This window comes from Rhinolophus hipposideros, assembly GCF_964194185.1.
Source record: "Rhinolophus hipposideros genome assembly, chromosome: 8".
Lineage (NCBI taxonomy): Eukaryota > Metazoa > Chordata > Mammalia > Chiroptera > Rhinolophidae > Rhinolophus > Rhinolophus hipposideros.
Window position 1 is genome coordinate 58,630,300 of NC_138054.1, and position 23,740 is coordinate 58,654,039.

Here is a 23,740-nt window from a genome sequence, read left to right on the forward strand (position 1 = left end):
ATGTCAATTATATCTCAATAAAACCAGAAAACATGAAAGAATACAGATTTATGAATAAAATATAGATATGCATATACATTTTATAAATCTTAAGTACACATATACAAGGATAAAAATCTCTTATAAATCTATTCAGACCATGATAAACTCTGTAACCCCACAAGATATACAGTAAGATTCTTAAGCTAATAAAGTCTAGAAAATTGTAAGCTGACAATCATTAAGATATAAACAATTACAGAGGGCAGACTTGGTGATCATTTCAATAGGACATGCTTCAAAAGGTAAATTTCAAATGTTGAGAGAGGAATCATTTTCTTTAGGATAGAATTACACTTCGATTAGAAAAAGAAAATTTACAGAATGTTTGCAAATGGGAAATGACAAGAAAATTCAAGCAAACATGGGGGTGAGGGATATTAGTTCTAAAATGCTAATGATGACTCTTGTTTATTCTTTTTAAACCTCTTCTTTTCAAGTACCATTTCTAAGTCTTTCTTGGTGTTAACGGATCTAAAAGCATCCTGTGGGCACATACACTACGTCTCTCAAATACTTAACAGAATGCCAAGAGCACACACACAGTAGTTGTGCTCCATTATCCCCTCCATTATCATGATCCCTATGCTTATTTACCACCTTAATTTCTCAGGATTTCTTTTCACTGAAAATTCTGCTAGGCTTCTTACTGGTATACATGGAGGCAGATGGGAGGGGAGATAAGATTACAATTCCGCCCAAAAGTCTGAATAATGAAAACATGAAGAAGGAAAACAAAAAAATGTAATATCCTGCTATTACAAACTTTAAGTCAAGTATAAAAAGTGATGAATCTTCTTTAACTTATAAAGATGGTATTTCTTCTTCTCTGCAACATATAAAAGTGTCAATATTTTTTCTCTCATTTTACCAATAAAACAAATAAGCTCAGGCAATGTAACTGACTTATTCAAGTATTTCCCCACAATTATTCATTTAGTCAACTCTTATTTATTGATTGGCTCTTATATAATGTAAGTTTACATAGACAAATAGGCTACGTAATTTACACATGGTTTTTCTTAAATCTGTCTTTTGTGTCTAATGGTTACAGTTCAAAATCATTTTCATATACACACCATATTATTTTGATAGACTGCACATTTAAACTTTCCAATGCAAAAAGTGTGAATGAAATTTCTCACAACACACAATCTAGCACATTTAACACACACCTCAATACTTAGCATTTCATGGTCATTATATGTAAAATAATAGTAAACAAATAATCAGATCAACATATTTATTGTGCATCAACTGTACACAGGGTACTGTGATTAATTCAAGTCTCAGACATCATCCCTAACATCAAGAAACTTCTCAGGGTGAAAAAGGTGACGGGATTAAGAAGTACAAAATGGTAGTTACAAAATAGTGATGGGAATGCAAAGTAAAGCATAGAGGATACAGTTAATAATATGGTCATAACTATGCATAGTGCCAGGTGAGTACTAGCCGAGTCAGGGAGATCACTTCTTAAATTATACAAATGTGTAACCATTATGCTGTACACCTGAAATGAATATAATATTGAAAGTCTAAATAAATAAATAGTCTTTTAAAAAGAAACTTATAATTTACTTAATGGGAAACTATGCTTAATGAGAAAATTTAAATAATAAATGATTTTAATAACAACATAACACAAGAGACACAAGGTACTACATGATTAATTTGTCAGAATTAATTAATTTGTCAGAATTAACAGATAAGTACTACATACAGAGTATGTGCTATAAAAGTTCAAGAAATGATCCAGATCACAGCTTGGATGGTCAAGGAAGGTGTTAGTTATGAATTTATGCTGGGTCTTTAAGGATGGATAAAATGTTAACAGATATTCCAGAGAGGAAGATGCAGAATGAAATTTCAAACAGAGAGAGCCTACAAGGAGTGACCTAGAGATGGACAATTACCAAGGAATCAATGAAACTAGAACGAGGATTTATTACACGGATGACGAAGGGACATAGCTGGAGAAGTAGACAGACATGTATCATGCAAGACCTGGCATGAAAGTCTAAGGAAGGTACTGCACACACTTTAAGCAATGGGAAACACTACTATACACATTAGGTGACACAATGAATTAATAATCACTTTCTTAGATGTGATAATGGTATTTTGATTTTGTAGGAGAATGTCCTTCCTCTTAGTAGATGCCTGCTGAACTATTCAGAAAAAAAGTGTTGTATTCTCTGCAACTAACTTTTTTTTTTTTTTTTTTTTTTTTTAGTTTCAGGTGTACAAGACAAGGTAATACTTAGACGTTCATCATTTATATCCCTCACACTGTGAACCCCCCTCCCCGCATCCATTATCCCTCCGACCTCACACTGAGCCATCACATTATATACATAAAATTATAGTTGGCATTCATTAATGTTTAGCTTCTGGTGTACAATGCCATGGTCAGGCATCCACATTATCTCTGAGGTGGTCTCCCAAATAGGACGCATGTCCATCGGATACCCAACAAAATCTTTACAACATTATTGAATAAGTTCCCCAAATTAATTTTCAGAAAACCCTGAGGCCATCTTGTGGTTACCAGCTGCTTCCTAATCCCTTCACCTTTCCCCTTATCCCCAACCCCCCCCCCCCGCCCCCGCCCATCTAATAACTCTCGGTTTTTTCTTTGTGTCCTCAAAACTGTCTCTGATCAGTTCATTCACATATTCTTTTCTTTAGATTCCGCATATAAGTGAGATCATATGGTACTTGTCTTTCTCTTTCTGACTTATTTCACTTAACATAATGTTCTCTAGATCCATCCATGTTGTTGCAAATGATAAGATTTCTTTCTTCTTTATGGCTGCGTAATACTCCATTGTATAAATGTACCACAGCTTCTTAATCCAGTCATCTACCGGTGGGCATTTCGGTTGTTTCCATGTCTTAGCTATTGTGTATAGTGCTGCAATAAACATAGGAGTGCATACTGATTTTTGAATTGGAGTTTTGGATTTCTCCGGGTAGATGCCTAGGAGTGGAATTACTGGATCATAGGGTAGTTCCATTTTCAGATTCCTGAGATACCTCCATACTGTGCAACTAACTTTTGAATGATTCAGAAAACAAAAAAGAATGTGAGTGAGTATTGGGGTTACTGGGGTGAGGGGAAGAGAGGGAGAGGAGAGAGAGAGAGAGAGGTGCTCGAAAGAGCCAAAATGATCAAAATAAATGAATCTAGGTGAATGATATATGAGTCTTCATTGTACTATTCGTTTAACTTTTCTTTAAGCTTGAAAGTTTTCAAAAGAAAAGAAAAAAAGTGTATTAAAGTGTTAGTGAGAAGCATTCCTTCCCACTCTGAATATACAAATTCTAGACAAAATAGATTATTTTTTTAAAGTTTACATAGTCAAATTCAAAAGCAAGAAAAGGAAATATACAGAAGCCATAAACCAAGAAGAATCCAAGCCACAGCAGTGCGTGAGAACTAAACGGTAGCAGCCCACGGGGGTTACAAAACCTGCAGGCCTAGGATCTGAAAGCTAGGAAGGAGGATGGGAATTACTGGTTGCAAACTGACAGAAATTTCAGCATTGGAGGGAGCCAGACTGGGCTCTCAGCATAAAGCCAAGAGCTTGGGGGAAAAACTGTCCCAAACGACCCCAAGATTCCACAATGGAGCAGAATGGAATAGAGTGCCAATAAATTCAACATTCAGAAATTAGAATTCCTAGCCTGCCCCTCCCTCAGATTAGGAATGATACTAATTCTTCCCATTTATGAACATCAAACATGGTTTATCTCTGTTTACTCAGCTTTCCTGTGACTTGTAATAATGTTTTTAGTTTTAAAAAGTCACTAAACATGGGATACTGAGAAAAGAAGGGTGCATGTGACTATACAGAAATAACATGAAAGATCTCTTTGGTGACAGAATCATGCTGTGGCTCGAAATGCAAGGGGTGGTTACAGAAACCTAGATGTGATAAATGGGAGAGCTATACACACTCATGATCATGTTCGCAGCAGCATTATTCCTAACAGTCAAAAGGTGGGAACAACCCATGTCAACTGATGAATGGATAAATAAAATGCCAATTTCATAGTTTTGCTAATTTTCTATAGTTATGTAAGATGTAATAAGTAATAAAAACTGGGTAAATGAAGGGTACAAAGGAACTTTCTAGACTATTTTTGCAACTTCCTGTGAATCTATAATTACTTCAAAATAAAAAACTGAAAAAATAAAAGGAAAGAAGTTATTAAAAACTGAACAGACATGGGAACAGGAAGAAGAGGGCCTCTGTGTAAGGGAGTGTCAGAGCCCAAGGGTGGTAAGCAGATGTGCCTGTGTAAGCTGCTCCAGCCAAGGACTCAGAGCTCCAGCTAACGTGTCAGAACTCCAGCAAGGTAAGAAAGTTGTCTCCTCAGAAGGGCAGCCCCAGGTCTCGTCAGAGCCCAAGTGGGTAAAAAGGGTCCGTGTGCAGGAGGGGTGAGGAGGAGGTATCAGAGGGCAATCAGGGTGGCAGGTCAGAGCCTGAGCAAGATGAGAAGGGCTAAGAGAAGACAGTGATAGACTGGTTACATGTAGAGAGATGGATTAAATAAGTAACTGCACGAAGGGCAATGAAAGAAGGTTTCTCACTGTTGGAGAAAGGGGTTAAAATGTGGAAAAGGAGAAAACTGGAAAGAACCCTGCAGAGTTAGTGTGGAATCTGAGGTATCGGCGTGAACTCATGGACTTCAATAGACATAGATGCTTATAGCAATGAATACAGATGTAAATATGTGTGTGCACATCGCACACACATATATTCTTTAGTTCTATCCACAGAGGATCTTGGAGCAGCAAAGCCCCACCTCAACTCCATAGTAATGAGCATTTGGTTTCTAAATATTGGAACCAAAGCTCCATGGAGAAATGGCTGATTCCGGTCCTGGAGTAGAAAAACTACAAGAGCTTTGATGAGGCTATAGAGAAATATGAACCCTCACACATTACTTAGGAGAAAGTAAAATAGTGTGGCAACTTTGGCAACTTTGGCAGTCCCTCAAAAAGTGAGAGTTACCACATGACACAGCTGTCCTACTTCTAGGTTTATACTCTCAGTTTAACTTCTAGGTTTTCATTTCAAGAGAAATGAAAACATATACTCATGCAAGAACTTATCCATGAATGCTCATAGCAGCATTATTCACAACAGCCAAAATTGGAAACAACTCAAATCTATCTACTGATGAATGAACAGAAAAAATGTAGTATGGAATATTGACAAAATGGAATATTATATAATGGATGAAGTATTGCTATATGCTACAATGTGGATGAATCTTGGAAATATTAAACTGAAAGCAGACACAAAAAGCGATGCATTATATGATTCCATTTATATGAAATGTACAGAATAGGTAAATCCATAGAAACAGAAAGTAAATTAGTGGTTGCCTGGGGTTGGGGGGAATTATAGGAAAACGAGAAGTGACTGCCAATGGATATAAGATTTCTCTTTGGGGTGGTGAAAATGTTCTGGAATTAGATAGTGGTGATGATTGCACAACTCTGTAAATACATAAAAACCACTGGACTATACATTTTAAAATGGTGAATTTTATGGTATGTGAATTACATTTCAATTTTTAAAAAAAAGAAGAGCCTTGAATAATATCCTGTATGCTGGAAAGCACAAGGAAGTGCTCCAAGAATGACTGGGACATGTTAAAAGGACACAGAAACCATCGTGAAGGCCACAGGCCAAATCAGAGACAATCTGAGCATCAAAATAAATAATGATGCTAAAAATAATAATAATAAATAATGATGCTAAAAATAATAATAATGAAAATTAATAATATCAAAATAATAATGAAGCAATAGATTATAACCCTCTGAATAAAACCAAAAACCATGGGTCTTTACAACAGGAATGAAGGAATCCCAAGTGTGATAAGGAATAGGACATTTACATAGTTTCAAAGTTCCTCTCCACAAAAATCTTACTAATTCCCAAAGGAAAAAAAAGAATAACTTCAGAGACAAAGCCTGGCAGACACCACCTTACCAAGTGATTAAAGTGGATATCATCAGTAATGGGACAAAATTGAAATCTGTGCTCCCTGACAAGTTGCCATGAAAAGAACATAGCAATGTAGATACTGGGGGAGACTATGTGTGTGGGGTGGCGTGGCGTGGGGGCGGGGGAACAGGGCGTGAAGACGGGTATTATTGGGAACTCCCTGTACTTTATCCTCATTTTGCTATGAACCTAAAAATGCTCTAAAAAATAAAGTTTTTTAATTAAAAACAAAAGCAGCACCACTTCTGTGATATTCCTACCAAAAATGCATCCCTGAAGCTAGTCACAAGGAACATCAGACAAACCAAAATTGAGGAACATTCTGCAAAATAACTGGTCTACAATCTTCAAAAGTGTTACAGTGAAGAAAGTCAAACACCACAGAACTGTTTCAGACAAAAGGAGATTAAAGAGACGTGACCACTATGTGCAACATGTGATTCTAAACCAGATCCTTTTGATATAAAGGACATTATTGTACAACTGGCAAAACTTGAAAATTAGATGGTGGTAATGTATCAATGTTAATTCCCTGATTTTAACGGCTACCTTGTGGTTATGTAGGAGAATGTCCTTGTTTGTAGGAAACACACAGTTTCCAAGGTGATGAGGCATGCAGCTAGCAGCTCACTCTCAAATGGTTCACAGAAAAAAGTTCTTTGTACTATACTTGTACCTGTTCTATAAGCTTGGAATAGTTTTAAAGTATTTTTAAATGCACCAAAACTGTCTATCATATTTTTAATTTCCAGAGCACTTTCTTTTTCTGATCCTTCTTATGGCATCTTGATCTTATTTCATGGATATTTGTTCTCTTACCTCTCTAATGTAATTACCTACAGTTTGCTTTTTGTTTTTTTCCAACTTTCTTCTGTTTCCAATATTATTTCATCTAAGGTCTTCCTCTTTTGTACTTTTGTGTTTTGGCCTGGCTTTCACATTGAGGCTTTCCCCAAACGCCTATCTATTTAACAAATGAAGTACTGAAAGCCAACTGAAAGCTCTGAATGTGTGGCTTCTCAACTGGGAGACTTCCACTGCATGATGACGGGGTGAGAACACAGCTATTTCATTGGACGACCTCCAAATGTCAGCCTACGTAACCTTTTTCTTTAGACTCCAGAGAAGACTCACATAATCTCATGTCAGGGAGTGAAGAAATATATAACACCAGGCAATCACCTTCCAAAAGAAGGGTAGAGAAAGGAGTGAGGGGAAGGGTTTCACATGTCAATATATAGGATTTCTCTTAATCCCCCTGCTTTCCCTATGGTGCCTCATCCCGGGTTTCTGCTATATCTAATGTCCCCAAATCTTGAGCCTGTTTCATTTCATTTTCCAAACAAAAACCTGTGGTCTCCTGAGGACTTGGGAGAGGGGCACCAGCTCACTGCATAAGCTGGGCCTCTCAGAGAATTTAATCTATGTCAGGATTCTCATAAAAGTATCCACCTCCTTTTAAAAATAGAAGTCACTAAATATTATACACGTACATCTCAAAAAGGAAGGTAATTAATTCAGTACTGTTTCCTCCTGAGGACCTCTTCTTTTGTCTTTGGGCTTCTAGATCTCTTTTTCTTTATTCTATTGACCAGAATCCTTCTGGACACTCTCCTGAATCTCAGTCTCAGGGGTCCCACTTTTACAGCACTTTTATGTCTCCTTCACTGGTACTTCCTCTTTATGCCATATACTAATTACAGTTAACGTGTACATTCATCATCAAACATTATTGAGCATCTACTATGTACTAGGCACTGTCTTAGTCATTAGATTATAATGACAAATAAGACAATGTCTTGACCTAAAGGTGCCAAATGTTTTATAGGGGAGATGGATGAGTAAACTTAAAATATAAAACACTGTGGTCTACACTAATTGATATATATGTGTACTGGTGCTATGGAGCCAAAGAAAAAGTGAATCCAAACTAGATTGAGGCAGGGGTGTCTTATTTGGGGTAGGGTAGGCTACAGGAAACAAATATTACAATAATTTATTATTGCTAATTATTTATTATTTATTACTATTGATAGTCTGCACAGTGGTGACAACATCCCAAGAGGTGATACCTGAAAAATAAGGTTTTGCCAGGTGAAGGGAGAAAGGCACTCTCTTCTCACACTCCCGTGTGATAAGTCAAGGGTGCAAGAAATAACTTTGCCAACTGCAGGCCCAGAAGTTCTGGTGAGGAAGGCACTACTGCTAAGTGCCTTTGTTCCACTCTCAACTAAAGAGAAAAGAAGCTCAGCCTCCTGTGACACCCTGTCAGACGCATGCCTCTCCCCTCAAAGCTTACGTGGAAAACCAGAGAACTCCGCCAGAGTATGCTATATTCCATTAGTGAATGACATAATCCGTTCCTGAAATCAGTATCGCCTATACGCTCTCCACCCCATCACCATTTTCTACCCCTTAAATAATCCAACATGATTCCCAGTAAGGAAAAAGTCAATGGTTCCTCCTCTGTAAGAACTAATAAAATACTCCTAATTTTCTGCTTGAAAGTGCTGCTCTTCACAACTAGTCTAAAAATACAAAATAAAATAATATAATTAAATCATATTTCTGATCCCTGCCCCCAAATTAGTTTTAATGGTTGAGCTCTTGCATGATGACTAAGAAATATAAATGGTATTAATTGGGTAGATAAACTACTATTTTCTCCTCACAATATTGCTCAAATCTATGTTCTTTTTCATGCTGAAATTACCCTTCTATGCTCAAGATAGAAGTTGACCCTGAAAGGGAGAAGCCAAGCACTGGTAGAGAAATTAGCATTTTTGACATAATTCAACAGTAATTTTAAAATACCCTTTTACTCTGAATTTAAGTCAAATTTTTTTGAAAACTACACTCCTGATTTAATAAGAGGCAATGTTATAAATGAATCAAGTAGCATATAGACATGAGCATTATTTTCTACAGATCTAGTTGTTTTTTCCTTAAGTTCAATTTCTAAGAGAAATAAGAAAGTTGGTTTTCTTACCTTTTTCCCCTTACACATATGATGAGAAACAGACTTCTCTGTGCTTACTCATGACGCTTGTGGCACTATCAGCCAGTCCTGCTGATTCAGTATGCTCTGTTTGATCCTAAAGAAAAAACACATTGCTCATTACATTTGCTAAAGCAATAAACCCTAATTTTCTTTATATAAACCTATCAGAGCCAAACAAATAAAATCTATGGGACTTAAACAATAAATCACAATTACATCTTCAGATTCAAAGATGTGACCAACATGGAATGGAGCAGCAGACGCATTTTATTGTCTAAGAAGGCCAAAAAGGTAAATGTTTCAACAAAGAGTTAAGATTTTTTTGTGCATTCCTTATTTTCAATGTTTAATACAAAGCGAAACATCAAGGCAGGCATTTTTTTTTCTATCTATATATAATTCTTAAACTGAGATTCAAAAGCTTCCTGCTAAGATTTTTATTGCCAAACCACTGTTTTTCCTCCAAATGGAGTCTCATGATTCCAGTCCTTCTCTACTGCTTAGAAGCAAAGAATAAATTAACCCAATTTTAACCTTTACTATCAGGGATACGCAAAAGACAAAACTTTCTCAAATGTTATTTCCTTCTTCTGACTACATGACAACATCCGTGAAGTTATAGTAGTCCAACAAATGCCTCTAAAAATGTTCAGAGATCATTTGAAATTCTTTAAGAGCCTAATTTAGCCTTGAACAAGATAAGTAGTTGAAACTAATCAGAATACAACTAAGAATCTCTTATTATCTGTAAAAAATATCTAACATATAGTCATAGAATTTTCATAACGAGAAAGTATGTTAGAGGTGATCTAATAAACATCACTTAATTTTAAAGATAAACTGAAGCACAGAAGAAATTTGTTGACATTACAAATATAATTCCATTATATTTTATGTGAACATTATATATGATGTGAATATTATGTACTTACTAAAAAATAAGAGAATAAGAAAAAGGCCTAAAATTCCAGAAACCAATAAAAATTGTGGAATGAAAACCACTGGTAGATTTTCCTGTCTTGAGAACTTGAAAGAAATATGCACATGCTATAGACTCTATATGAGAAGAGCTATGGATGCTAAGAAATAGACTTACACCTATCAAAACGAACTAATAAATTATATCAGAAGTATGAAAAGGCTGTATGGGGCAGTAGTACCAAAGCCAAAATGAGAATGAGGCAAATACCTAATTGAAGATTTTTATAAACAAATAAAATTAATTCTACAAACTCAAAGTCAAATCTTATGCATGTGTATATTTTAACATGTGAGGCTAGTCCAGTAACATCATGTAACTGTCCCAAACATAAGTCTTTCTTCTAGTATCATATCCCTTTGACCTTCTAGCTTCAGCTGGCAAAGCCTTAAGCCTGGTTAAATCCAACTGTCTACCTACTTCATACATTCTCCTAAGCAGCTTAAATGTGGCTGAATAAAAAAAAATCCCACACATGGTGACTGGTCTCAACTTTGCATTTATGACTTCCCACTACATTTTCCTTAGTCATTCTTCTTTCAACCCTGTACCTCATCCCCACCTTCCTAGAATGTCTATCTCCCCCACTGGACTGTGAGTTCATTGAGAACAAGAAGTATGTCTTCATTCTCTGTAACCAGGGGCATACCACATAGTGCTTGACAAACGTGGCATGAAGAAATAAATTGTATGATATTAATGTAGTCCATATTTAAATAATCAATCTCATGCTGATGATTTCTTCCTCCCTAAGAAATATTTGTGAATCTGTGTGACACGTGAAAGGGACAATAGGCAAATGCAAGAGAGAAACAAAAAAGAGAAATTCTCTAGTGGGAGAGAAAAGAGTGACAAGAATTTAAATAGTAGTTGAGAAATTTTATCCTTTTTATATAAACATAGGACCTTTGACACAGTAATTACCCTTCTAGAGATTTATCTTAAAGAAATAATTGAATAGGAAAGATTTAGAATAAGTTAATTGTTAGATTGGCATTTAAAATAGTAAAATATTGGGAAAAATCTAAATGTCAAGTGAGAAGAACAATTTACAAAGTGGTACAAATGATAAGACTCCGTATTTGGGGAAAAACTTGAAAGTCTTAAAAAACATACACCAAAATATAATACAGAATCTCTCAATAGTGTTTGGGTGATTTACATTGTTTCCAAGCCTCTACAGTCCTAATTTTTCCTATTTCAATTAATAAAAACCCAAGCGACTTAAATTTTTACTTTGAAGTATGAAAACTGAAAAAGGAAGGAAATAGGAAAGACAAGGATTTTTAAAAAGTATCTCCCTGGGATATACAACGAAGATTAAAATTTTAATTATAATACAGGGAAAGAGAAAGGAGAATCATCTAAAATTAAGATACCAAGATTTTATTTTTTAAATAAACATACAGAAAAATGACATGAATAATGACGATACTTAAAATATGAGATGCAAGCAATTTACAGGAACCTGATGTGGACATGTTTATAACAGGAGAGATCTATGAAGGTAATAAATTTTCAAAGTCCTGGCCATCCATAGGTTAAAAAAAAGAGAGAAGAAAATGAGGAGGATAAACTAAAAAATATTCTCAGTTTAATATTATTTCCTATCTTAGCTGTGAGTAATTCTGTTCGCCACAGAACAAATTCAGTATCTGCTTAGTAATCAAACTTCTTAATAACATTTCCACCAGGAAGTCTGGCAAGGAATTAAACTCAACATGTACTAAACTGCATTCCATATTCCAAAGTCCTTTTTCTTGGCTCCCTATCCTAGCCTGGACAGGGCTCTCCGGGTAGGTGTGGCATATTATATTTCCAAAACTGGCTGCTCCAATAGCTCCCATCCCACATGATTTTCTTACAAGAATGGTAAAATCTATATCCCCTTTCCTCTAAACCTGGACAGACTTTCGTGACTACCTCAACTAATACAGCAAAACACGAGGGGAACTTCGGTAACTTCCAAAGCTAGGCCTTAAAAGCTAATAATACAGTTTCTGTCTGGTCCTTTTGGGACACTCACTTAGAATCCAGCTATCATGCCAGAGAGACTACATGGAATGGCCACGGATAGGTGACCTAGCCCATGAACCTCACACATGTCAATGAGCAAGCCTCAAGATAACTCTAGTCCCAGCCACTGTGTAACTACGTCTGCATGAAGACCCTAAGAGGGAACCACCTAGCTGAGTCCAGTCAATCCCCACAACCACAAGAGATAAGTCGTTTGAAGCCACTGTGCTTCGGTGTACTTTATTATATAGCAATAGACATATGTAACAGGTTAGTAATTTGTTACTCTTCAACCCTTATATAAATATTATATAAATATTCTAAAGAAAAGGGTTAGAACCAGAAGAGGGACAGGTAAAAAAGAAGACCCTCCTGATGGAGCCTCTCCTCTACTGAGCTATTTAGTGCTAACTCCAAATGTGCATATCCCACTCAGTAAAGCAGCCGTTGGACTTCTTAGGAGAGTACAGTTTAGGAGACTTATTATTATTCAATAATTAGAGACTTATTATTATTCAATAATGCAAGTCTCCTTGAGGGCATTATTCAAGCAAGAAGCTAAGGTAAAGGAGGGGGGGCTTACCTTCTACAGTAGCTTATCAAAGTTTTCCTCTAAACAGTATAGTACTCTACTAACAAGTAAAGAACTATGGTAAACGCGTTTTTTCCGATCTCATTAACTTTCCAGTACCTCTTTAGTACTCCTTATGGATCCGTACCCCGGGAATTCATTTAGCTAGCCAGCTCCTAAATGAATCTATGCATCATTATCCATCTGGCTCACCAACCCAAAAACTTAACTGCCATTCTAGATATTACCTCTCCTTCTCCCCACCTCTACATTCTAACACCAAGTCTTGTCAATCTTCCCTTTTAAATCTCTCAAGTCCATCCACTTCTCTCCATTCCCACTGCCATATCCCACACTACTATCTTTCTGTTGGCCAGATTTCTGCAAGAATCCTAACGAGTCTTCCTGTCCCACACCCGGTTTGTATCCATTTAGCCTATTCTCTAACCAAATATAAAACACAAATCTGATTATGTTATTTTTGTACTTAACACCATTCAATGGTACCCTACTGCCTTTAGAGTAAAGTCCATCCCTCTATAACACAGCTGTTTGACTTGCTTTCTGCTTCTCTCTCCAGGTATGATTCCTTCTCTTTAATCTCAAATTTTTGTTCTATGCACTGGTCATCCTGACCAACTGAACTTTCACTTCTCAATCTTGCTCATCTCCATTCCTCAAAACAGGCCTTCATACTGATACATGCTACAATATGGATGAACTTTGAAAACATTATGCTAAATGAAAGAAGCCAGTCACAAAAGACAACTTATTGTGTGATTCTATTTACATGAAATGCCCAGAATAGGCAAATCCTTAGATTTGTTGTTGCCAGGGGCTAGGGTGTGAGGGAATAGGGCACAGGGGTTTCTTTCTGGGGTGATGAAAATGTTCTAGAATTAGCGGTGATAGTTGCACAATCTGTGAACACTCCTATACTGAAAACAACTGAATGTTTGAAATTTTATGATATGCAAATTTTATCTCAATAAAACTCATAACTAACAAAACAAAACAACGAAACAGGCTTTCACTCATAATTATTTGGCCTGGAAGACTCCGCCCGTCACTGTTACTTGACTAATTCTTACTTATCACCTCGTTATACTACCCTATATAGTATATCTTTCATGAAGCCCTTCTGATCTAGGTCTGGAACAGGTGCCCCTTCTTTCTTGTATATCTTTTACTTTCTCTATCATAGCACTTACCAACCGAATTATGAACTTTTTTGAACTACTTGTCTCCCCCTTCCAGGCTGCTGAGGTTTTTTTCAGGATAGGGACTGCTTCTGTCTTATTTATCATTACATTCCTGGTACAGGGCATAATGTGTGGCACAGAGTAAGTGCTTATAACCACTTGTGACATAAGTAAAACTTATTTTCAAAGCACTTCCACCTAAGAAGTTTTTCCATACAAAGGATCTCAAGAGTTGTGCTGAGATTGCTAAGACACTAATGTACTTACTATTTCAAAGTTTATTAATACCAACATAAAATTATTAGTTTGCATACTAAAGAACAGTTCTCACTTAAACCATGTTTTATCAAGGCTTCCGATCAATATTCACAACTCTTCAGACAGCTCCTATTAGTTTGATGACTTACCTTTAAAGAAAAGAAAAAGTGTGATTCAAGAGTATCTATGAATACAATGGAATATCCAGCAAAACTGGTATCAGAATTCCAAATCAACCATTACCAACATGTAATTGATCTGCTTGACTGACGTTCAATCCACACGAGTACCTTTTATGAGTAGTCAGTGGAGTTTGGGAAACGAGCACGGAGCAGGACTCTGGCAAATCCAAGTGTGAATTCATGCTCTAACATTTAACAGCAATGCTGCTTTCAGCAAGTCACTTAAAACTTTTTGAGTCTCCGTTTCTTTATATTTCATATGAAAACTATACTTTGCATGACAGTTTTAATGAAGAACGTGTTATATAAAATGTCTCGCTTAAATCTGATGTGTAAGTGCTCAATAAATGGTAAACATTATTTGTCATCAAAAAGCAATCTGTGTGAAAGAATTCGAAGAGAATAAGCAAAGTGTGATTTGAATCATAAAACAAACGAGCAGACTGGTTTGTTTATACAATTAATAATCCATCAGGGCCACTGGTCTTAAGTGATCAATTCAAGTCTGAACAATGAAAAGAAATACAGGAACAAAAGAGTAACCTAAGTGTTCAATTTTCGGAAGAGGCTTAAGTACATTTGATCCTAAAATAAAACCCTTTGAATATGAACACTCACAACGGCAGTAAAAAGAAATGAGATCATCTTTGAGAAGGGCTTTATTCCTGCAAACCAAGACCAAAGTACATTTAAGGGAGCAGGATCTAGGAAGGTGACATTGTCGCTACCCCACATTCACACAGGGCTTCAATTTCCGGGATATCAACCTGGCATCTTTTCACAAACACTGCATTCTTGGTCAAGAGCTTTTAGAACCAGGTGGTTGTTTCACCTAGTACACACTAAACAAAAAGCACAGTAATTTAACAAATATTGGGAAACATGATAACAGATGTATCAAATATACATACGCACTCAAATCTCTAGAACAGCAACTGATTTGAGATTGGCACTAAAATGAGGAACATGTAATTCTCATGTTTGGAGTAATAAGAGTCAAGACAATATAAACAAATTTGTATATACATGGTATAGGGCCTATTCAGACATACAACATACCTAAAGTAGCATATAGATTGTTTGTTCATGACTGAACCATTAATTAACATTATATCAGTCCAAGTCCAGAGCTCTAATTTCTAGATAGCAGATATCTACTGGATTATCTCTGCCAACAAATCTAGAGTTGCCCACCTTTCACCCCATACACACACATAAATTTTTATTGCAAGATATAATGGCATGTTCAGGGGAAACCTAATAACCTAACCAGTTTATTAAACTGGTGTGAGCCCCTGATCTAAGTGGAATGAACCACAGACCCTTCTACACTATTCCTGACAGATACAGCTGCAATCCCTGCTTTTGGATTCTGAGGTACTCTAGTATCCTTATAAAAGTTTCCAGTTGGTTGCTTTAACTTGCAACAAAAGTCTTAATAAATATATCCCAAATGTATGATATAAATTGAGACAAACAACATCAAAATCACAGTTTCAACCTTAACTGTATACCCGAAATTTCAAAGATTAGACACTAATTCTGACATTCTATGACCTACAAGTAGATAAAACATAAGAGATAAATTCACTGGGGTTAGAGTCTTATCATTTGGATCACGGTAGGAAGCAGACTGACAGGGAGATATAATTTGTATAGCACAAATTGTGTGCACCAAGAGTAGTTACAAGAATATATGCAACCCTTTCTCTAACCCTCAACTCTCACTCAGTTTCCAGGACCACAGCTTCACATACCTGACACACACTATTTCTCCATCTGGATGTTTTACTATACCTCAAATTTCAAACAATGAATCAACCCTTCACATCTAAGAGGAATATTTTCTCAAAAGTTGTCAACTATCCATGTCTAAATCACCTCCATCACCTCTCACGCATGTCCCCCTTCTTTTCTGGCTTCTTTCCCCATCTTAGCAACATTCCATTGCAGGTTACATTCTCCTCCTTTATGAAATTCTTCTTCCAGGTCTTACGTGACACTAAAAATTGATTTTTCTCCTACTTCTTTGACATCTCCCTCACTTTCATCCAACTCCTCCTTTTCTACCCAATCTTAAATGTTAAAATTACTCTGAGTTCTGTACTCAGTCCTCTTCTTTTTAAATTTATTCTTTTCTAAGGAATTCTATCTACTATCATTGTCTGGAACACCATCTGTTAAGTCCCAATTTCCTTTTCACCACTTCAGACGTCTTTTCTGCATTCTAAACCCATTTATATAGTGCTTATTCAATGTCTCCGTGTCTCATAAACATCTCAAACTCACTATGTACATCTACACTCATACTACCATGTTTCCCCGAAAATAAGACTGGGTCTTATATTAATTTTTGCTCCAAAAGATGCATTGGAGCATCTTTTGGATTTATGTTCCAGGGATGTGTCATCCTGAAAAATAATGCTGGGGCTTATTTTCCAGTTAGGTCTTATTTTGGGGGAAACACAGTAATCAACCATGTTTCTTCTCTGTTCCCTGTATCATCATCTACCCAGTTGCTCATGATATAGTCATTTTCTATCCCTCCTTCTCCATGATGCTCACCACCAACATTCAATCATCTCCTAAAATAATGAAAATCCATTTACTCTGCTTACAACCATACGTTGATTCAAGCCACCTTTGTTCCACACCTTGATACTGAAATGATCTTTTCAATGATCCTCTTCATATCTACTTTGCCATCTCCTCCCCAACCCATTCTCCCCTAAGCAGTTACAGTAATCTTTAAAAAGATCTAATCAAGTGACTATTCTACTTGAAACTGTTTTCTATTGCACTTAAAATATCAAAATGCTTTACTATGACTTTATAAGGTCCTGCACAATTTTTTCTTAAATTTTATTGGGGAATATTTGGGAACAGTGTGTTTCTGCAGGGTCCATCAGCTCTAGGTCATTGTCCTTCGATCTAGTTGTGGAGGGCACAGCTCACTAGCCCATGTGGGAATTGAACCGGCAACCCTGTTGTTTAGAGTTCCTGAGCCATCAACTGAGCCATCCAGCCACCCAGGTCCTGCAAAACTTAACCCCTGCCTAACTCTCCAACTTATTCTTTTGCTACTTTCCTTCCTGTTTATTTCTCTCCATCTACACTGAGATCTGCCTAGTCCTCACGAGTATCATGTTCCTTCCCACCTCTGGTCCTTTATTCATGATGCTCCCCCTCCTTGCTGTTTCCCACTCTGCTGACGCTCTCCTCCTGGCTAATACAAATTCATTCAAGCTTCAGCTCTCAGATTAAATCTCAGTTCCTCAAGGAAGCCCTCCTCTGAACCCTCAGACTAGTTTTCCTGCATAGCCCTTATTACTCTCTGATTATTTTGGTAATTTGTAAAATATCAGCTCTATGAGTTAGGATCTATGACTATCTTGTTCACCGAAGTACTGACAGCACTAAGCACAGCACCTGGCAAACAGTAAATAATTATGTGTTCTATGAATATATGCTGAGATTTTGTGAATTAACAAATTAATAAATACAATCCTCCAAGGCTTCATTGATGTTTATGATAACCTTCAGCTTACCAATCTTCATAATTTGATTTTTACCTTCTTCATTTCTCTATCATTTCCATCAACACACCTTAAAAGAACCACAGTAAATTTTGCCCTTCAACATCTAGTACACTCAAATTAAGGTGGCATATCACTTAAACTTATTGGCTGAGAGTTTCTGCAACATAGTATGATAAGATTCACTGATAGTAGTGTATATAGAACAATCTGCCAAGTTAGAGTTCAAGGTCTGACAATTAAGTTCGCGAACTCATCCTAGAAAAAGTACTACATAGCTCACTGCTGAATATCACTACGGTCACCTTCAAGGTTCTCCCCTTGGGAAAATATGCACCGATGCCAGCACCTAATCCACCCTTCAAAGCAATTTGGGAACTCTTTTGCTGGAATGGTCATCAGAGTTGTCACATTACCCTTGATGTCCTGAATGTCATCAAAATATCTTCCTTTCCATATTTCCTTTGTCTTTAGGTAAAAAAACGAAGTCATTGGGGGCCAGATCAGATGAGTAGGGAGGGTATTCCAATACAGTTATTTGTTTACTGGCTAAAAACTCCCTCACAGACATTGCTGTGTGAGCTGGGGCATTATCGTGATGCAAGAGCCATGAATTGTTGGTGACCACACAAGGGGAGTATTTCGAAGGTGACTGTAGTGATATTCAGCAATGAGGTATGTAGCACTTCTTCTAGGGTGAGTTCACGAACTTAATTGTCAGACCTCATCAATCAACAGGGTACTCTAACAGTTTTCTTTAATTGTAGTAGAGTTGATATACAATGTTGTATCAGTTTCAGGTGTACAATATAATGATGTGACACGATCACCTTATTAAGCCTATAACCATCTATCACCATACAAAGTATAATGGATTTTTAAATATGTATACTGTAACATATAATATGCAATGTCTACTGTTATAATATATTCATACCTGTTATGTAACATAGCATTATAATCAATCCGCACTACACAGAGCAGTGAGAAATGATGCATACGTGCACATCTTTTTAAACAGCTGAATAGCATTCCATTATACGGATGCACTACATTTTAACTCTCATTTCTACCAATGAACATCTTGTTTCCATATTTTTATACCTAGTCACAATATAATGAATATCTTTGTACATGTGTCTTTGCATTTCAATATATAATAAATCACTAAAAGTGGAATTTGAGACACAGGTAGTATATGTCTTAAATTTTAATAAATATTACTAAAATTTCCGCCAATCATGCTGTGCTTATTTATATGTCCTCCAAGAGTATAAAGAATTTTTACTACAAGCTCATAGTTACTAAGCATTATCAATCTTTGCCAATCTCACAGGTAAAAAAAGGGGGGGGGGATATGATTTTCTTTTAAAAATACAAAATTTTTAAATTTGTATTTTTAATTATGAGTAAAGGCTGAATATCTACTTTTTTTTTGAATATCTACTTATTAATATAACTTTTATATGTTTGTTGGCCTTTCTACAAATTGCCTATAATCTTTGTGTGTGTATGTGTGTGTGTGTTTAGAATCTGTCCCAGTTTAATGTCCATTCTTTTTTTCCACATAGAAATCTTCTATTTTTATGTTAAAATTCATCGTTCTTCTCCTTGATGGTTTCTACATTTCACATCACACTCAGAAAAGCCTTCCTCATTCCAAAATTGTAAAAATATTCACCCCGTTTTCTCTGCTATTTTCGTGGTTATTTTTTGTTTTACTCTTCTATCATCTAGAATCTATTTTGGTAACAGAAGTTCCATAACTCGCTTTTCTCATTCAATAATATATTCTACATATCTTTCCAGATCAACTACTTTATTTACTTTAACTGTGCACACAATTCTAAAACATACCCATATCAGTTTTATTTATTAAATATTGCTAAATATAACTGTTTATTAGATATTTATAGCATCGATGAGTACTGCATTTAACATTTTTTCATTTTCCCCACAATTTTTCCACAATTACCAAGAATGCAGCATAAATACCCTTGTAATGCCTCCTTATATACATGTATTTTTAACGATATACACTAAGAAATGGAATTACTGAGTCATTGTTATGTACCCTTTTTGATACTAACAAATTACCCTCCAAAATGAGTTTCTAATACATTTTCATTTTAAAATTCATTCAGCATATATTTAAGTGCTTTCCTGGTGGAAGGCACTGTTCTAGAGGTTGAGCATACATATAGCAGGTTGGTAACCAATCCAGACAAGGGCACTGCTTTGGTGATTAAGCGTGCAGACCCTAGAGATGGATTTGCCTGACTTCAAATTTGGGCCTAACCACTAATTGGGCACCTTACTCTGTCCTTGTGCCTCTAGTTCCTTATCAAGAAAACACTAACAATACTCGTACCTACTTCACAGGATTGTTGTGCCTGTCAAAGAAAAAGTACTCCACATTTTCTTATTATTACTTAAATTTGCTACTCTCAACTTTTATGTTTGTCAATAAAAGGTAAAAATATTTCATTATTGAATAATTTCTCTTATTACTAATAATATTGACATATATTTTTGCTTTTTGTATTTCCTATTCAGTGATCTCCTCTTCAAATCCTTTGCCCATTTTTTTCTGTTGGAATGTTTGCATTTTTCTTAGTGATTTGTCAGAGTCTTTATGTATCCTGGATATTAATACTCTGACTGTTAAATACAATTCATATATTTTCTAGTATGACACCTAAGCTCTGACCAATAGGCTATCAGATTGTATTTGTGACCAAGTCACACAAGAGAATTTCAGGTCCTGCTCTCTACTTTTAAAAGGTTTCTAATTGCTTAGACTTAGGGGAAGGAGGTAAAGAAATACTCTCCAAGCAATGGAAAGTATAAGCTAAAGGCTTAGAGGCAGTTTCTATGTTATCTACTCTTGTCTCCTAAACACCTGGTACAGGGTCTGACATATAATAGACTCTGGATGAACAAGTATTGTTTGAATGAATGCAAAATCTCCTTACTAGGTTACAGGCTCCTTGTGGGCAAGGATGGTGTCATACTTTTGTTGGTATCACTCCCACAATGCCTAACAGAGCTTTTACACAGAGGAAGCACTCAAATGTTTTTACTGAATAGATCGCTATCTCTATAGCTGCATAAAAGTAGCTGAGGTAGTCAATGTAAAACAAGAAATCCCTTCCTCATATAAAGATTACACTCTGATTTGCAGCTGTAGATAGCTCTGTACAGAGCCTGGTGTTGTTTGGGTCTCTTTGTCTTAAATTCACTGTCTGTTTCAAGTCTTTCTTCTTGGGAGGGTGGAGGAGAGCCCTTGGCAGTTACTGTACCCTGAGCCCATCTACCCTACTTGCCCAAAAATAAGACCTAGCCGGACAATCAGCTTTAATGTGTCTTTTGGAGCAAAACTTAATATAAGACCTGGTCTTATTTTACTATAAGAGCAGGTCTTAATATAATATAATATAATATAATATAATATAATATAATGTAATGTAATGTAATGTAATATAATATAATGTAATATAATATAATATAATATATAATACCCGGTCTTATATTAATTTTTGCTACAAAAGATGTATTAGAGTTGATGTCTGGCTAGGTCTTATTTTCAGGGAAACACATTAGGTGCTGCTGAGTCCACGTCTGTGCAACATTTCTCATGCTGTAGTCCCTCTCCAAAGCATTTCTTCTCTCTGCATTATTTAAGAAAAAGTCCATTTCAGCACACAACTGTTTGAGTCTCTTAATTTTTTTTCTCTTCCCACACACCCTGCCTTGTAGAGAGCTCTCTGCTTTGCTAAGTGCTGCTAGACTGGTTACTTTCCACGATATCATTCTTGGTGATCTAGGCTTATAGTTTCACGTGAAACAATAAGACAATGTAGAGTAATGAAAGAAGTACAGATTTTTGGAGCCAGATGACCTGGGATTGAATGCTAGCTCAGCCATTTACTAACCATATGACCTTAATATCTAGTCTGAGTTTCCCTCAGTTTTCAAATGGGAATAATATCTAATTCATCTGGGTCACAAACTGCAACAAGAATTATAAAAATAGATTATGATGAAAAAATATCTTATATTCTACAAATATATGTCATTACTATATGAAATATGGCTCAAAACTCAGTAAAAGGACTCCACCAGACAATTCACTTCAAGAGGGCAAGGATCATGTCTGACGAGGTCATGGCTGATTCTCCAAAGCCAGGCATATTTGTTGAATGAAAGCCTGAAAGAATGACAGAAAATGAAAAGAACACTCACCAGTGACCTGAGTTAAATCAGTAAATCTCTGAGTTTCAATTTGCTCATTTGCATAATGACAGCAACACCACCCACATCAAAAAGATTGTTATGAAGATTAAAAAGAAATAATATCCATAAAATGTAACATAATGGATACTTCTGTATTTGCTTCTTCCTCCTAAGCTAGATATGGTTTAGGTCTTGATTATATAAAAGGTAAATAGTGTTAATAGTTTTTTTTTGTTTTTTTGTTGTTGTTTTTTAGTGTTAATAGTTTGATAATAATGGGTGCTAACTCAAATTCTTTCAGGAACACTCAAAAAATACCAGGGATGCCAAAAAAATATATACACATGACTTGTATTCATCTTTGTTATCGGTATATATTGAGTATTATAATTTTAATAGTTTTTTCCTTTCTTAAAATGTGAACATCATAGACACAGACAATAATTTAGTGGTTACCAGAGGGTAAGGGGGTGGGGGGAGGGTGATGAGGGTAAGGGGGATCAAATATATGGTGATGGAAGGAGAACTGACTCTGGGTGGTGAACACACAATGGGATTTATAGACGATGTAATACAGAATTGTACACCTGAAATCTATGTAAATTTACTAACAATTGTCACCCCAATAAAATTAATTAAAAAAAAAATGTGAACATATATTTTTGACACACTCTGAATTATCTGCCCTTTAATCTCAATAAAAATTAACACATTGGCAACTTAATTATTTAAATACTTTATCTCAGCCATGGTTAACCTCTACAGTTCACTGTGACTCACATGCACATAAGCTCTTATAATAAACCACTGCCTCCGTGACGTTAAGTCTTCTCAGAGACAAGTGCTTCTTGATGTGATCTATATACATAACAATTTACTACTAGTGAAAATCACTTAAGCATCAAAGCTGTATCAAAACAAATTTCATTCATTGTTCACAGCATATATGATGGGATCAATGTTTTATTTAGTTACCAACAGTATTAACATACACAGAATCTAATCCATATTACGCATCAGGATTAAAGCTAGAGTATCTAACAGAGCCCCAAAATACATGAAACATAAACCAACAGAACTGAAGTGAAAAACAGAAAATTCAATAGTAATAGTTCTAACCTTTAATATCCCACTTTCAATAATGGATAAAACAACTAGGGAGAAAATTAGTAAGGAAATAGAAAATGTGAACAACATTATAAGCCATCAAGATCTAACAGACATCTACAGAGCACCCCACCCAACAACAGCAGAATATACATTCTTCTCAAGTGAACATAGGTCAAAACAGACCATAAATTAAGTCATAAAAAAAGCCTCAATAAATTTTAAAGAATTGAAATCATACAAAGTATGTTTTCTGACCACAATGAAATGAAATCAGAAATCAATTCATGTTAGGAAATTTGAGATATTTAAAAATCTGTGGAAATTAAACAATTCACTAAAATTAACCAACAGGTCAAATAATAAATCACAAAGAAAATTAGAAAATATTTTCAGATTAATAAGAATGCAAACACAACACACCAAAACTTATGGAATGCAGTGAAAACAATGCTTAGAAGGAAATTTATAGCTATAAACACCTATTTTTGTTAAAAACAGTACAATTTCAAGTAATACCACCTAACTCTCCACCTTCTTAAGAAACTAGAAAAAGAGGAACAAATTAAAACCACAGGAAGCAG

The 23,740-nt window shown here is 35.7% G+C and overlaps 1 protein-coding gene across 3 annotated transcripts in view; it reads right to left on the reverse strand.

Annotated features, from left to right (window-relative positions):
- ZFYVE9 (zinc finger FYVE-type containing 9) overlaps nt 1-23,740 on the reverse strand; it is a 135,027-nt gene that overhangs the window by 92,781 nt on the left and 18,506 nt on the right. For all 3 annotated transcript variants that reach the window (XM_081057617.1, XM_081057615.1, XM_081057616.1), the window contains exon 2: nt 9,058-9,163. In XM_081057617.1, the coding sequence (XP_080913743.1) occupies nt 9,058-9,075 (18 nt within the window). In that variant the 5' untranslated portion in view covers nt 9,076-9,163. The remainder of the gene's footprint in view (nt 1-9,057; nt 9,164-23,740) is intronic.